This window comes from Taudactylus pleione, unplaced genomic scaffold (assembly GCF_031769625.1).
Source record: "Taudactylus pleione unplaced genomic scaffold, aTauple2 ptg000222l, whole genome shotgun sequence".
NCBI lineage: Eukaryota > Metazoa > Chordata > Amphibia > Anura > Myobatrachidae > Taudactylus > Taudactylus pleione.
In genome coordinates, this window is record NW_028284624.1 from 3,074,606 (window position 1) to 3,091,534 (window position 16,929).

General features: G+C 39.6%; 1 protein-coding gene across 1 annotated transcript in view; it reads right to left on the reverse strand.

Moving 5' to 3' along the window:
* AFF2 (ALF transcription elongation factor 2) overlaps nt 1-16,929 on the reverse strand; it is a 599,847-nt gene that overhangs the window by 407,924 nt on the left and 174,994 nt on the right. Inside the window, exon 2 of the mRNA XM_088478852.1 lies at nt 3,206-3,326. Coding sequence (XP_088334978.1) covers nt 3,206-3,326 — 121 coding nt within the window. The remainder of the gene's footprint in view (nt 1-3,205; nt 3,327-16,929) is intronic.

The following is a 16,929-nucleotide window of genomic DNA, read 5'->3' on the forward strand; positions in this document are numbered from 1 at the left end:
CACAGAAAGCTGGAAGGGACATGGGCAGGATGTTGGAGATGACAGAGCTGGAGGTGACATTGGGCAGGAGGTTGGGGAGACACAGAACGTTGGTGGGGACTTGGAGCAGGAGGTAACACATGGAGCAGGAGGCTGGAGGCAACACAGGGCACCAGACTTGAGAGACACAGGGCATGTAGCTTGAAAGACGCATGAATGAATTGGACACAGAGCAGGAGTCTGGAGTGACACAGGTAGGAGACTGGAGGGGACATGACGCATGAGTTTGGATGAACCTATGTTGTATGATAACGACATTGGTTATAAACTGGCATCTTCCAGTAAATGGGACTTCCTACATGAATAGTGAATACCGACTGTCTGCCCAAGGAGGACCAATTTCTTCAGAGGTTCACCATCACAGAGAAACCACCATATAGGTAAGGTGTATTTATATTTAGTACACACATACACATTGCTCTGTCTGCCAAAAGTCTGTGCTGCTGCTGATCTCTCAGTCAGAAGCATCACTGCTGGACGATGAAGGAGGGGAGAGGGGAGGCCGACATGGTGTCAGTTTACTAACTCCTAGCGGGGGGGGGGTGCGGACGCCTGTCCCTTACTCTTCCAGGGGTTCTCAGACCAGTAGATACACCCCTGCATTTTTACATTCATCCTTCTTTCAATCACATGAAATATGCCAGTACCGTATACTGAAAAACATCTCCACACCATTATGTTCCCACCTCCAAACTTCACTGTTGGTATGGTGTTTTTGGGGTGATGTGCAGTGCCATTTCTCCACCAAACATGGTGTGTATTATGGCATAAATTTTGGTCTCATCTGACCAAACTATATTCTCCCAGTATGTCACAGGCTTGTCCAAATGTTGTGCAGCAAACTTTAAATGAGCTTCAATATGCTATTTCTTCAGCAATGGAGTCTTGTGTGGTGAGAGCACATACAGGTGATGGCGGTTGAGTGCACTACTTATTGTTTTCTTTGAAACAATTGTACCTGCTAATTCCAGGTCTTTCTGAAACTTTCCACAAGTGGTCCTTGGCTCTTGGACATCTCTTCTGATAATTATTTTCACTCCTCTGTCAGAGGAGCACCTAGTCATGGCCGGTTTTTGGTGAATTGATGTTCTTTCCACTTCTGGATTATGGGGGCCATAACAGTGCTCACTGGAACATTCAGAAGTTTAGAAATCCTTCTGTAACCAATGCCATCAGTATGTTTTGCAACAATAAGGTTGCAAAGGTCTTGAGAGAGCTCTTTGCTTTTACCCATCATGAGATGTTTCTTTTGTGACACCTTGCTAACGAGACACCTTTTTATAGGCCATCAGTTGGAACTGAACCAGCTTTTATTAATTTGCACTGACAAGGGGCAGGATTGCTTTCTAATTACTGATAGATTTCTGCTGGTGTCTTGGCTTTCCATGCCTTTTTATACCTCCCTTTCTTCATGTGCTCAATACCTTTTCCTTGTGTCATTTCACATTATTACACATAACTTAATTTATGGACAGCTATGGTTTGATTTCTTTGCATGTGTGGATTGCATGGGTTGTTGCTGACACTTGGTGAAAATGTCATTACAATAGCCCCATTACAAATATATTTAATGACAAAAATGTTGATGTGTTCAATACTTATTTTACCCGCTGTATATATTATACACACACCAAAATGTGTCATCGTGATTACTATCCACTGCCTCCTGGACAAGCTGGAGATGGAGGAGTTAAAAGTGTATCTGAATGCCTGCATTCTGAATCTGCTGTTTAGTGCAATCCTCTACAATGGATGTTTCCTAACCAGTTTTAGCTGTATAATTCCCAGAGTGCACATGCTAGAAGAACCAGTTATCACTAAGGGGTCTATGTACTAAGCCTTTGAGAAAGATAAAGTGGCAGAAGACAAAGTACTAACTAATCAGCTTCTGTCACTTTACAGGCTGTGCTGGAAGAATGACAGTAAGGAACTGATAGGTTGGTACTTTATCTCTATCCACACCATTGAGAACTCTGAATGCATGAATCCACCACTCACTCAATGCAAATGTATCGGTAAAGCAAAGTGTCAAACATTGGAGAAATGGCCCTCATGTGGAGGCAATGTGGGCATTGCACAGAAATTGCTAGGGTGCCAGGCATTGGAGCCCCACAGACCTGCCAGATAGAGGTCAAACCAATTAGGTGCAAGTAGGGTTCTACGAGCTGTTCTCAAGTGCTTTTTCAGGGGCAATTTGCGTTTTTTTGTGCGCACCCCATGAGCAGGTGAAAAAGTAGATAAAAATGTCGGGACACAGCGCAAAACTTCTGGTTCTCCTAGAATAATCATGGAGGGGTTTGGCCAAAAAAGACATGTCAATTTTCAGGTGAATTTATCTAAAAATGCTCAATAATGGGCTAAATGATGTGGGACAAGTTTGTGGAGGTGTTGTATTGATGGGAGAGGGTTTTTTTGTACCCCAAAATGCTGGAAATACTTTGATGAAAAACACTTGCATATACATACACACTTACATATACTGTACATACATATACTATTTATTCCATAGACAAAAAACCTTACAGTTTCACATGTCCCATTAATGCTTCTTAGACAAGTATACATGTCGCCAGAGTATGATACTTTTAGCAATTAGGGAGCTGAATGTGTATTTTGAATGAGATAGATGTATGGAGTGAGAAGGATGTTGAAACCCAGTGGGATTGTTGTAGTGACCGAATGGGAAGAATGTGGGGCATTGAGTGGGATGTGTGTGCCACATAACTGCTCAGACCTCAGTTGCATAGACTGCATGTGTATATTCCAATGAGCACACAATTCTGTGATTTAGCAGCTCCACCATATTGTGAGTGACAGCAATTTCACTCTGTCAGAGTGCTGAATCTGCAGTTAACCACAGGATGTGATGGCATACCATATCTGTATTGCGCAATGAACATGTCCAATAAGGCGTCAGCCTTAATAATCAGAATGTCATTGCTTTGAGTATGAGTGGCAGAAATTCAGTAGGTTTTGTGAAATTTCAGATCATGTCTAAGAAGCCATAATGTCTATGGAATATATATATATATATATATATATATATCTATGCATGCTATAGTTATGTTTCTTATATATTATATTTTAGTACATATTTTCCATATGAATGAATTACATTGTATTTAGAAGTAATAAAAATCCAGCCTACCTTGTCATTCAGGCTTACCTTGTAGGGCTCCCCAAACAGATTAAACCCAGAGGCAAATAGATCTTCATCTTGCTGGACCTCCTGACTTCTCCGCTCCCATTCTTTTCTTTTGAGTGCATTTCGGTCTTGTTCATAATGACTATGAAGACAAAAAAGGATATAAAACATTATTTGTCTAGAAAAGTATATTTTACCTGCAGTGGCCCATTAGTACAACACTTACATACAACATGCCTATGCATCAATACTACAGCACTTCAAACCTGATTATACCGGACAGAGCTTTAATTATTCATGTATTGCCCATGGCTAACGCAAATGTCTGCAGAGAAGGCATATAATGAAATAATGAGCATTATACAAGTAAAGCTGGGTACATACTTGTCTAGTTCACTGCTGATCAGGCCGCAGATCAGACTGTTTATACAATCCTACTACAGACCTGCTCGCAGATTCTACATCCAATCCTCGCTACTCACTTGTCCAATTTTTAAGCAGACCTCCAATTTGTGTCTGCTGAAACAGTCTGCTGAAAAAATACATTTGGCTGTGCAGGAAAGAGGATTTATTAATAAGGAATTTAATTAACTATAATGGTGAAAAGGCGGAGGTTGAGAATTATTAACCTGATTATTGGATGGGAACAGGATTTCAGGTTTCCAGAAAAAACAAAATACAACAGTGTGGGGTTCCCCCCACAGAGGCATAACTAGCCCCGGGATATTTGAGCTTGCTCTGGTTCTAAAAATATGAGGAACAAAACAAGTAGGGGCCCCCCGTATTTTCAGAACCAGCACCGGGCTCCACTAGCAGGGTATTAATGCCACAGTCAGGGGACACATATGACGTGGTTCCCCGGCCACAGAAATCATCCCCCCTAATTAGTCAGCCCAGGCTGGGGATTCCTGGGGAAGTGGGGACCCCCCCAATAAAGGGGTCCACCCTCTCCAGGGAACCCAAGGCCAGGGCTGAAGCCAGGGGCTAACCCCAGCAACCCTGGGCTGTGGGTGCTGAGTTGATAGTCCATTAGTAAGAGTTTAATATTGTCTTTTACAGGTAGAACTACAGGTCCCAGCAAGCCTCCCCCATTTGCTGGTTCTTGGAGAACCAGCAGGTGGGGCATTAAGGGCCCGCTGGTACCTATAGTACCCCTGTAAAATAAATATTAAAATAAAAACAAAAGAATGAATGTTTCAATAATTTATTTTGCTGCACCTTCACTTGGAGGATGGTGGCCTTTAAGCTCTTTTGCATGGCCGCCACCCTTCCGGGACTTCCCCGGCATCTTCCATCTTCAGGAGCCCTTCAAGCTCCTCCTCCGCCGACAGACTGACACCCGCTGCCTCGCGCTGTAAGCCGGCATAAAGGGGACGGGGCACTTAAATGGTGAGCCGTGATTGGCTCACTGCAGCGATCTTCAAATTAAAAAATGGCACTGCTACGCCATTTTTGAAATGGGGAGCCACGCGGTTGCCCACTGGAAAACTCAGCAAGGTAATTAACTATCCACCTCCTGCATAGTCCCGCAGCCACCACCGCCATGTCCGCTGCCTCCCGCCGCCATGCCTACCGCCTCCCACCACCACTATCGCCATGCCAGTCACGTCCTGCAACAGTGGTGGGATCCCGCACCGCCGCCACTCTGTTGGTGTGTTCTGCTGCCGAGACCAGAGATCGATCGCCAGCTCAGGTCTCCACAGCCTACACACTACAACATCAGTTGCATGGTTGGCGGTCGGGTCTCCTAGTTTTTAAGCTTGTTTAAAAACTAGGAGACCCGACAGGTGACCAGGATCGGGTCTGCGGTTGATCGGCGGTGGGTACACACTTGTCCAATGTTGGGCAGACCCATCAGAGTCGGATCTCCCGAAGATTGGACAAGCTTAAGGTGTACCGCTTTAAGAAAATAAAAGTATAATTGGAGCACACATAGGGGCAGATTCAATTAGACATGAGCTACCTTCTGATTATAGTAATTGGCTGACCTTTGATGAAGGTTACAAAATACCGAAACAGTCCGTCGGGATGGCCATGTACTACACAAATTTGCTGCTAATCCTTTTCCACATCATTTGAATGAATGTAAGGGGTAAATTTACTAAAGTGAGAGTTTTTAAAAGTGAGTTTTAGAAGTGATGTTGCCCATAGCAACCAAGACCATCGCGACCTTCTTGTTGGACGCTCGTATATGCTGTGGGTGATGACCCACAGCTATACGAGCATCCAGGAGGACGCTCCATTTTAATGGAGGTGGGCCCTGATTCAGAGCGAGCGCTCTGGTCAGAGCGTCCGGCTCTGAATCAGGGTCCCTGTGCAGTGCACTACTCAGCCGGACAGGTCTGAAGGTGCTGCTGCAGTCGGCGGGGAGTTCTTATATGTGGATCACAAAATTTATATATTTTTATAGGCAGACCCTTCGCCATAACAGAACTTGACATGATGCCATCCTTCCTGCTTCCATTGCATTGATGTGTATTTGACATATTTTTTGAAGACTGGATGGCTTTGTTCATTATTCAATAAATGACTTGATATTTTTTTTGCTTACTTTGGTGTGCTGGCCCTCTTTCATGAGCCTCTGGTGGAATTGAAAAGACTGTTTTAAGCTGAATTACAGTGTGCCTCAGAACCCTAACTCTGAAAATTGTGTGCGAATATATATATGTGTGTGTGTGTGTGTGTGATATATATATATATATATATATATTATAAATAACAATGTAAAGCCATCACTGCACAGCGTAAAATTGTGCTTGCCCAGGTGCCTTCAGATGGTTGTATGACAAAACAAACTGTGGCACTTAGGCAACCTTGGAAATAAGACTCCAGACACCAACAGGTTTAAGGTCGACGTTTCAGTCTCACCGACGTTTAGAAAGAAAATCCTGCGTTTGCCCCTGGGTCCATATTCAATCGGGGGAAGGGGGGGGAGGTGAATTTGGAAAAAGCTGGGGAGGGCAGTCTGAGCACTGGTCTGGTACAGTCATATATGTAATAAACCAGGAGGGGGAGGGATTGGGAAAAAGGGAGGGATTGGGAAAAAGCTAGGGAGGGCAGTTTGAGCACTGGTGGCTTAATAATTTTTGGTCAAAATACTTTTTTTTGGGGAGGGAGGCATCTCCATCCCAACTCCCTCTGCCCCTCTGCGACTACGTCCCCACCCCTCCTCCCCCACTCCCATACTTACTTATGTAGGCCAATTCTTGTCAGCTAATTCCCCAGGTGCCTATTAACTTATATGCTTGGGGAAGGGTCTCTCTCTTTAAGCCTATGAGCTAGCAGACTTCAACCACATAGTTTGTGTATAACATCTGTGTGATACTAGGTAGCAAATGATGCAAAGTAATTAACATTTACTGCAGATGGTTGAGTACCGTGGATTAAAGCCTATTGGTTATCTATATTCATTTTAATACAGTGGCTAATGCATGTGTGGTACGGTAATGTTATATGCATGTATGTGTGTATGTGTAGTTCTGAACGGAGGTGGTATTACACACACATACAGTAAATATTCACATCTGTTTTATGTTTGTGGAGTTTGTTTGTTTTCTTTTAACACAGTATTACAAAGAACAGTTAATACCCATATCTTGAGCCATAATAAATTTAATCTCTGTAGAGGAGATAACCAGTGTGTATTACACGACTATTCCCTTCAAACTCAGCATGGCGTGCTCCTGAAATCTTCACATGGAGAGATATAATGAGGAATGAACTGTTCATTGCTGAATCTTTAACTGTGTATAAAGTCACTGATTTCTGACTGAAACCACAATTACTAATTTGAAGCACTAGCTAATTAAAACCACAGCTATGTATTTAGCCTCTTGTTATACCTACTGCAGTTTATAATTATGAGGACCTCTTTATCTACTCAATTAAAGTTCTTATGATTCAGAAAACCTGTATTTGATCCTGTAAACCGTACCGAGCAGAGGGAATTAATGTAATGTAACATTTAATGGCTTATGTGCCTCTGCATCCTAACTGCTACTGGCTGTGTTGTGTGCATGCATACTTGTGTAATGTCACAAACACAGAGTTATATACACCGTACACATCTACAATTTAGGTCTCATACACATTGGCTCCAAATACATGCATTTACTACCACTTATATACCTATTACAATACTTATAAATGGGGAAGATACTGTAATTATTTCTTTACAATGTCACAAAACCAACTTGTATTTGTAATTGGAAGAGCTGCCTTTGTGTCATTTTTGTTTTCAAACACAAATGGGTATCAGGCCTAAATTCCTGGTCATTTACTGTCTTGTTATCAAAAGAGCTTCATTTATGCACAGCACTAATTAGGGACAGTCATTTGAGGACTGGGCGATGACGGAGTTCAGCATATGAACTGGTCTATGTCATCCTTCATACAAACATATTGGAGATAATAAAACTTATTCTGCACTCTCATATTGGGGCTGATGCAGAGGTGGGCACAGGCGAGGCTGCGTCTATCGGCTTAATGCAAATGCCACTACCCTGGTGTACATCCGTGTTTCAGAAAGTGCAAATGAATCAGGCCCAATATCGCTTTGTCAGGCTATGGTTAGAAAATGGGCCACACCCAGGTCTGTTATACCTAAAGGTGTGTACACACCTACAGATATATCTGTTCAATCTGTCTGGTGGGAAGGAAAATCTGGTCCGTTTTCCAGTGTTTGGTAACAAATTTCTATTGTTATTTGCTCCCATACATTATCAGATTTTCCATCCCACCAGACCGAATGAACAGATATATCTGTAGGTGTGTACGCAGCTTAAGACCTATCTCAAATTGATGACAGCGTTTCATTTTTAACTCCTTTAGCATTTTAATCCATCTTAATGCTGTGAACCCCGATTTGTTCACTGTGCTCCAAGTAAGCTGCTTGCTGTGAGTTTTGGCGACACAAAGTGTGCTGGCATCTACATAATGCATGACTCAAATGTTTTTTATTTTTTAATTGAGCAGAGGAGGGCTGATTTAAACCGGATACATTTAAAACCCTGGGTCTGGGGCTATTGGTTAATAACTTGGCGTGAAGTGGTTAATGTTTTGGTGTTGTTAATAAAGTTAGTTTTGGGGGAGGTGGATGTTGTTTGAGATGGCCCTGAAATATTGACTTGGTAGGAGGAAGTGGTTGGCTGTAATATATTAGTAGGGATTGGTTCCTATTACAGCTTTCCCACCCACAATACCCAAAATTGGTGATTCATGGTTGAGGTATTTTTGTTGATGCTGTTGTGGCATGGCATTGTAGAATAGCTATTTTTAAAATTGTAGCAAAAATTAGTACTTGGGGGCTTGCCTCCCTTAGGGCCTCATTTATCATTGAGTGATATTCTTGTTATCACTCGTTACTAATCTTAAATGGTGCTCCAACCAATCAGCTCCTAACTGCCATTTTTCAAACACATGACAATTAGGAGCTGATTGGTTACAGCACCATTTAGTAATGAGTGATAACAAGAATATGACTCATTGATAAATTAAACCCTTAGTTTGGTGATGCCGATGACCCCAGTGGCGTAAGTTCATCCCAGACACCCGGAGGCAAGTTATAATTTGGTGCTCCCCTGTCACAGCCGCTGACACTGTAATGTAGCATTTTGCAAAGACGGAGACGGCAGCTGATGGTATGACACAGAGCTCTCCACTAGTGTATGGTGTCATGTATTGGGCAGCCATAACGGTACACTCCGGGTACATAGTTATAGCCCTTAGTGGGGTGAATATATTGTGGGCAATGGAGGAGGTGCCCCTTCAGTGCTGGAGCCCAGCGGCAGGCGCCTCCATTGTCTCCCATAGTTCTGCCCCTGGATGGGTACATTGACACTGTCCTGGGTACACCATAAGTTTCTCCTAAGGGCTGGTGGTTCACCAATAAATGGTCAGTATAAATAGTATAAAAAGCTTGCTTCAGAGCCATACACAGGTCAGAATGTGGCCACATACTGAATATCAATGCAATTCAAACTTAATGCAAATGCAACTACTGTATACACACTTCCTAATGCATACGCGTCACATTACCTACTTGTTCATATGTTAGAACAGTGGTGACCATTATCATCAGCAATTACACCTACCCCATGCTAGGAGCAAGCGATCTGTTTGAATTTGGCATTAAGACTGCATGACTCAGAATAGTGACTAACTGTGGCTACATGCCCCCAACACACCAACAACAGTTCTCTTGCATGCATTCGCATTTTTGTCGCCCAGTTACCACTCAGAAACACCTATTTAGCATCCACAGAGAAGCACCTGAGATAACGTGACTCTGAGTAGTGCGTGTGTTCGCTAAAATGCGTAACGCAACCTGGGATGCACGCACAGTAAGAGAAAAATCATTAGAGGCGGTTGCATACGAAGTCGTGCATGCGTCAGTGATTTCTCTGATACATGAAAGTTCATAGTAATAAAACAAAAAGTCTTGTAAGATGCTAAAAAGTTGATCTTCCAAGTAATTTTATACATACAGTATCAAACGATAATATATTTTTATTATTATTATTATTATTATTATTAATAGACAAACTGTCAACTTTAAATTTACTTGACTGCAGGTACTTTTGTACTTATTTTATAATTTAAAAAATGCTACAATCTACAAACTTCAACTCCTATTACTTTACATAAAAATAAATTTAGTAGTATAAAAGAAAAAGTCACTGCCTGTCAAATAAATCTATAAAACGGTTTTAACCCGCAAAATAAAAGCGTTAATTCTGTATATATGTGACAGGTGCACGTTAAAAGCGCAAGAAAGAACGTGTCTGTTTCCTCAATGTCTAAAACAAAAATTTTGGCAAAATGATCAATGGAATTTGCTAATAAGGAAAAAATAGTTTGCACACAGAACACAGTCTCGCTGAGTAAAAACTAAAACAAAAAAAGCACTGAGCACTACTGAAAATCACTTAATGCTATGTAGAATCTAATTGTACAGCGGTACATTTCTAGACTGTTAGAAATAGTGAGATTTTTATTGTTCTGTTATATGGTGTATTTAAAAATTAATAATACGTTACGGCAATTTCTTGCATTATACCTCCCACATATCATCCAGTTAATTAGTAATACTTTCATTAGCCTGAGTTTTATCTTCCTTTTAATGATATTGCTGTGAATAGTGCCAATCAGTATATTTTACTGTGCTTTAATGAATTCAGCCAAACAAATCAAAAGAGTTAATAATATTAAAGGCAACTTTATCTAAGCCCTCATTTTACTAGTACTAAAAAGCTAATCAGTTTATTTAGAACATCTCAAGTACAGAGTCCATTAAAACCATCATTATATTTATACCTAGAACAAGGGTCTCATCACCCAAAAAGGAGTTCATGGAAATGGATTATTTTCTTTAGAAGCACAATCTTTGTAATTTTGTAATTTAGTTTGATACCTCTCCTCCCCACTCTTTAACAACCATCATCAGACTATGCTAGGCTTATCTACAACCACAGCTGCCTCTGTGTGGTTGCCAGAATTCATCTCCTCTCCCCTCTACTCATTGTCTCATTGATTGACAGCCACAGAGATATACAAGTGTCAGGAGTTAAAAAGCAAGGCATACATTCACTGACGGAGCTTACTGTATATACACATCATCACGCTACCGTACTACATGCCTAGTACAGACCCAGTTTAGCAGAACAAATGAAATTTAGTCTACCAGAAAAATTGTAACCACATATGGCTTTGAAGGATTGGTGCATGATTTGGTTAAATTTGGGCTTGTGGTAAAATTTGCCCCGAGTTTCCGATCGGGACTATTATGAGATAAGGATATAGCAGAATTAATACTTCTGATTCACACTGGTTTAGATGTGATAGTGGTGTTGCTTTAGAAGTTCTTTAGTAACAAGCTTCCAAGAACAATGGCTCACTCCCTAAATTCTCCTTCCGGGGTACATTGCTGCTTGGTAACAAAACAAAGCAAAGAACTGATGTAGGCCTTTTACTAACAAAAATATATTTAAAGGGGATTCTTTAAAAATGTCTGTCACCCCCCCCCCCCCCTTTTCCCACCTTGCATTTGCCATAGAGGTCAATTAAGTGCATATAATAGATAGTGTTGTTTTGATGATACTGCACAGACTTATGAAGACTGTAAATATTTTTCTCTTTTTAATTTTTATTGCAACGTGCCCTTTTAATAACCACCATTTGCCCTGTAAACAGAATGCAAGAAGGGGTGTTGAATTGAGGGACAGGAGCACATGGCTGCACAGTTTCTAATTTAGCATGTTTTTGCTCACAATGCCTTGGGCAACCTGAACCCGAAATATGACCCTCGCCCCCCTGGCAATAAGAATCTCTATCCCGAAAGCTTTACATAACTACATTTCACTAAAACCCTTCTTCTAGCTGCCATAGAAATAAATAAACCACTGTACTTCTCACTGTGCCAAAACACATGAGATTAAATTATCTGCACAGAACAGTCCCTCAGAGATCTGTGTGCAATTTATAATAAGAGTTATTTAACATGTACTGTAACCTCAGGAACGTACATCTGATCTAAAGTCAAAAAGGAATGGCTGACCTGAATGAAAACAGTATAATGGTATTTCAGCTGCAAAATAAAATCCACATATTTTATATTCCTATAGACCAATTTTAATGGATTGAAAGAAAAGAGAACCTGACTATTTCATCATGCAGTCACTCGATAAAATATTATTCAAATGACTAATTCCAGCACTTTAGGTGTACATGTCTTAAAGTGAAGAATATACTTATTTAAAAAAAAAAAAAAAAGACCTATTTTAATTAAAAAAAATAAAATACCTTCATGGCACAGTAGATAAACAAAACAAAATAAAACAAAACAAAAAAACAATGAGACGATGTTTGAAAAAAGAACATTATTTTATGTGTCTCGTAGCGTATTGTTGATCCATGTGATTAGTTATCTGTTTTCGTTATACAAAAAACGGTATGAAATAAAGCGTTTACGCAGTTATGCTTCATTGATGTCAGGCAGGGGAGCATGAAAATCTCTGTGAGGAAAGGTAATTGATGTGTAAATCAGTGCGGAATCACTCTGTAATAGAAATGGTCCCTATGAAAGTAAGCTTCAGATCCCCCACTACAGAGAGGACAGCCATCAGTGGGGACAAGGAACAAAGATAAGGCTTATTTATTTTAAAAAAAAGAGAGAGAGAGATAATAACAGGCAATTTACACAATTTTCTATTTCAATAGCAGAATGCTGTCAGAAATATTTACAAGCTTCTTTTAGATCCCAATATTCACTTATTTGGTCTAGAATTTGTCGCTTTTTTTTTTTTTTTTGGTTTATTAAAATGCTTAGGGACATTATTATCGATGTTGTTAAAGTGCATGAAAAGAACGTATTCATCTTTTGAAAGCAGACACATGTAAATGACATCAATGATTGTAATTTGGTTAACAATGTGTTTTCAAGGTGCATTTAAATCACTATTATAATCCCCTTGTCATGTCGCATTTGGCGTACGAGGAGCAGAAAGATAATGACTGAAAAATGCAGCATGACAAGAATAAACAGTGAGACAATTGTGGCGTAACTATGCATCAAATTAAAACAAAGATATACACCATTTTACTCTCCTAATGGCCCTCAAGCAGACATAAATAGCATAAAATAAACAACTGCAAGAGGACGATACACGTGCACTGAATGAATTATGGAAGTGACAGCAAAATATTCATAATGCTCTGGAATGGGCAATGGTTAAACCTTACTGAAATGATCTAGAAATTATTATTTATTAACAGTTTCTTATATAGCGCAGCAAATTCCGTTGCGCTTTACAATTTGTATCAACATTAACTTTTACTGGGTTGTAAAAGACATACATACATACATACATACATACATACATAAAAGACATACATACATACATAAAAGACATACGTAAAACACATACATACATACGTACATACGTAAAAGACATACATACATGCGTAAAAGGCATACATACTGTACATACATAAAAGGCATACGTAAAAGACATACATACATAAATAAAAGACATACGTAAAAGACATACATACATACATAAAAGACATACGTAAAAGACATACATACTGTACATACATAAAAGACATACGTAAAAGACATACATACATAAATAAAAGACATACGTAAAAGACATACATACATACATAAAAGACATACGTAAAAGACATACATACTGTACATACATAAAAGACATACGTAAAATACATACATACATAAATAAAAGACATATGTAAAAGACGTACATACATAAAAGACATACGTAAAAGACATACATACATAAAAGATATACGTAAAAGACATACATAAAGGTAAGAGGGCCCTGCTCGCAAGCTTACAATCTATAGAAATGTGTTTGGCTGTGTACTGATAGTATTTAGTTCATCTACTACAATTTCTCAATTATTCTTAACAACTTGAATCATGTAACTAGTCTGTCATTTAATCCATACTTGCCTACTCATCTGGAATCTCGGGCGGCTCTCCTGGACACCCGGAAAAGTAGTCAAGCCTCCCTGAGAATGCCTGCAGCTGCCCCATGCCGCCCCCCCTTCCTGAGTGCAATGGACGGTCTGGGCAGCCAATGATGCAATTTGCACTGAATCACATTATTGTGGTCCGGCAGCAATGCTGGTAATTGTATAACAGTGGGCTGGGACATGATGACGTGATTGCGCCAGAGGCAGATATAGCAGGATAATGGCAATATATACATAATGTAGCAAGTTATGTGAGATTGGAAAAATATTAGTAGTGCATTACAGTGTTGGTCATTGTTTTTGGGTAGAGAATCTAAGAAGGGAGTTTATGGCAGTTGTTGTGTGTTGAAGCCGCTCAAAGACTAGGAAGTCCGTTAATTAAAAAGGTGCGTAAACAAAAAATTTTTATCTCTGCTTATGGTGGTGATACACATTTTTGTTGTGCAGCCATTCATCAATCCGGGGATTCTTTTGGAGCCACAATGAAAACCATGCTGCTATTCGAGGGTTTTCTTCTGCTCAACGGCAGCTTAACGCAGCTGGCAAGAGTCAGGTAAAGTGTAACGCCATCTCAAGAATTTGTGGCAAGTTTTCGTCCCCATAAAGGTTTCTAAATTGCAGTAGCTGTGTACCTGCCATTTTTCTTTGCTATCATGCTAAGGGGTCTATGTTCTAAGCAGTTATAAGAGACAGAGTGAAAAGTGATAAGGTGCCAGCCAATCAGCTCCCAGCTGCCATCTCACAGGCTGTGTTTGAAAAATGACAGTCGGGAGCTGACTGGCTGGCACCTTATCACAGACTTATCACTTTTCACTCTGTCTCTTATCACTGCTTAGTACATAGACCCCTTACTGCTGTAATCAGAGCCAGGAATGTTGTTTCCCAAGTTATTTCCCACTACTTCCTGTAACCATTATACATGTGTGGGAAGAAGTTATGTGCGATGTAACACAAAGAGCTGATCTAAAGTGCAACATCACTAAAGCTAGGCACACACTGGACGATGTGTACCGGGACAGGCCGACATATCGTACAGCAGATACACAGAGCGATATTCTGAACGATGGAACGACCATTTGTTCCGTCCTTCATTAACATGAATGGGGCCGCTTGTGATATAGTCTGGTTTGATGTGCAGCACATGAAACCTGATTACGTCGCAAGCGACCATGGGAGTGCACATATTGTGCATACACACTGCACGATATGTCTGTACGATTTGGCCAAATCGGAACAACATCGTTCAGTGTGTACCTAACTTTACTGCCACCAGCATCTACATACACCCTCGATAGCAAAAATGCATTTGCTTTATGTAAAGAATATTATGCAAAGCTGTATGCACAGTATAGCCCTATGGTGAAAGTTACCTTGAAAAATTATTATAATATGATTATTCTGTAATTATTTTATCAACTATGGAATTAAGGAAGAATGCACAGAAACCTAAGAGATCAGAACTCATATTGATCAAACCAGGCAGGCAGACCATTAGTGTACATCAGCAAGTTAGGTAAATATATCTGAATTAAAGTAACTTGCCAAGATTAATCATATTGCATTCTTCAGATGAGAGCGGAAATCTCCATATCGATTTCAGTGTTCTTGGATAAACGTCTGGAGACCAACATAAGATAGGTCCATGTCTAGTCAGACATAAAGGCTCTAGACATATATTTTATAAAATTGAGAGAAAGAGAGACAGAAAGAAAAACAGACAGAGAGAGAGAGACAGAAAGAGAGAGAGAGAGAGAAATACATAGTGGAAGACAGACAGACAGACAGACATATAGACAGACAGACAGACAGATAGATAGATAGATAGATAGATAGATAGATAGATAGATAGATAGATAGATAGATAGATAGATAGATAGATAGATAGATAGAATCAAAACTTTACATTAGTAAATCATTTTTGTAAATTGTATTTATTTAATAGAATGTTAGAGCTGCAAAACTATGTATTCCGGTGTCTGTATAAATAATTTATAGCCAAGTCTTTATCTTTTACTAAGGGAAGTTTCATCCTGATCCCCGTGAACTGTGCTCCTTCTTTATAGATCTGACTTTTATTCCCTGACATTATCAACTTTAATGACAACTATATTCAATGCAGTGCACATAAACTCTTTGCAAGATTATAACAATGTCTGAATCCCATTAGCAGCACCTTCTGTCTCAATAAGACATAATATACATTTTCCAATGCCCCACTAATGGTCTGCAAAGCGTCTGCATTTGATCCTTTGTCAAGACACTATCACACACAGAACAGAGAACAAAGAAGACTTGTCACTTACACTCTCTGAAAAGGATTAAAGCTTTGATTTATTATTTTTTACATTTTTGTACATTGCAATATTTTTTAACTAGAAAAATTGACCAATTTCATAATTATACTATGTGTTAAAAGATGCTCAGCTTCCCACTGCAGACCATAGTAGAAACTTTCTATATATTTTACTTTTCCTGCAGATTAATGCACATTTTCTTAAAAACAATATTAAATGCAGGAGCCATTAATGATGGCTTAGACATAGGCAGTGTTCCAAAAATAACCTTTTCCTTTTATTTAAGGACAAACGATTCACATCTGCAGTAAATTGTGGATCATGTGACTTACAACTATAGTATTGTATTACTTTATAGAGAACTGTTTATTCCTGGCATTGATTGTAAAATACATACCATGAAGATATATGAAACACCACTGGAAAGGAAATTTCAGTGGGATAAGGGAATTTACTAATAGACTATATACTTTATTGTGAATAAAATTCAAGGTTATTTCAATATATTGCTGCATAAAATTAAACATAGCTACTTTACGTAAATTAAGTTTTCTCCATTTTAGACATAGAGGAAAAAACAATATATATATACAGTATATATATATATATATATATATATATATATATGTATAAAACAGTATTACCACACAGAGGAATACATTTATTAAGACCCCCTCCTGTGACATACTGCTTGCCAGGCCACCTACTGTAAAGGTGCCCACACACATAACAACTTTTCATCCAATTTGGCCGATTTCGACGAATCGTGATGACAGATCATGCTTGATCACGATGCCGATGCTCGTCCCTGCTCGTCGTACCTCGCATCTTCAGATCTGCCATGCTGTAGGGCTGATTAGCCAATCTGGGATACAATGCACTGGCTGCAAGATAGATCTTTAGTCAGATTGAACATTTTTAACTCCAAATCGTGACCACGACTGCATGGGGAGAGTT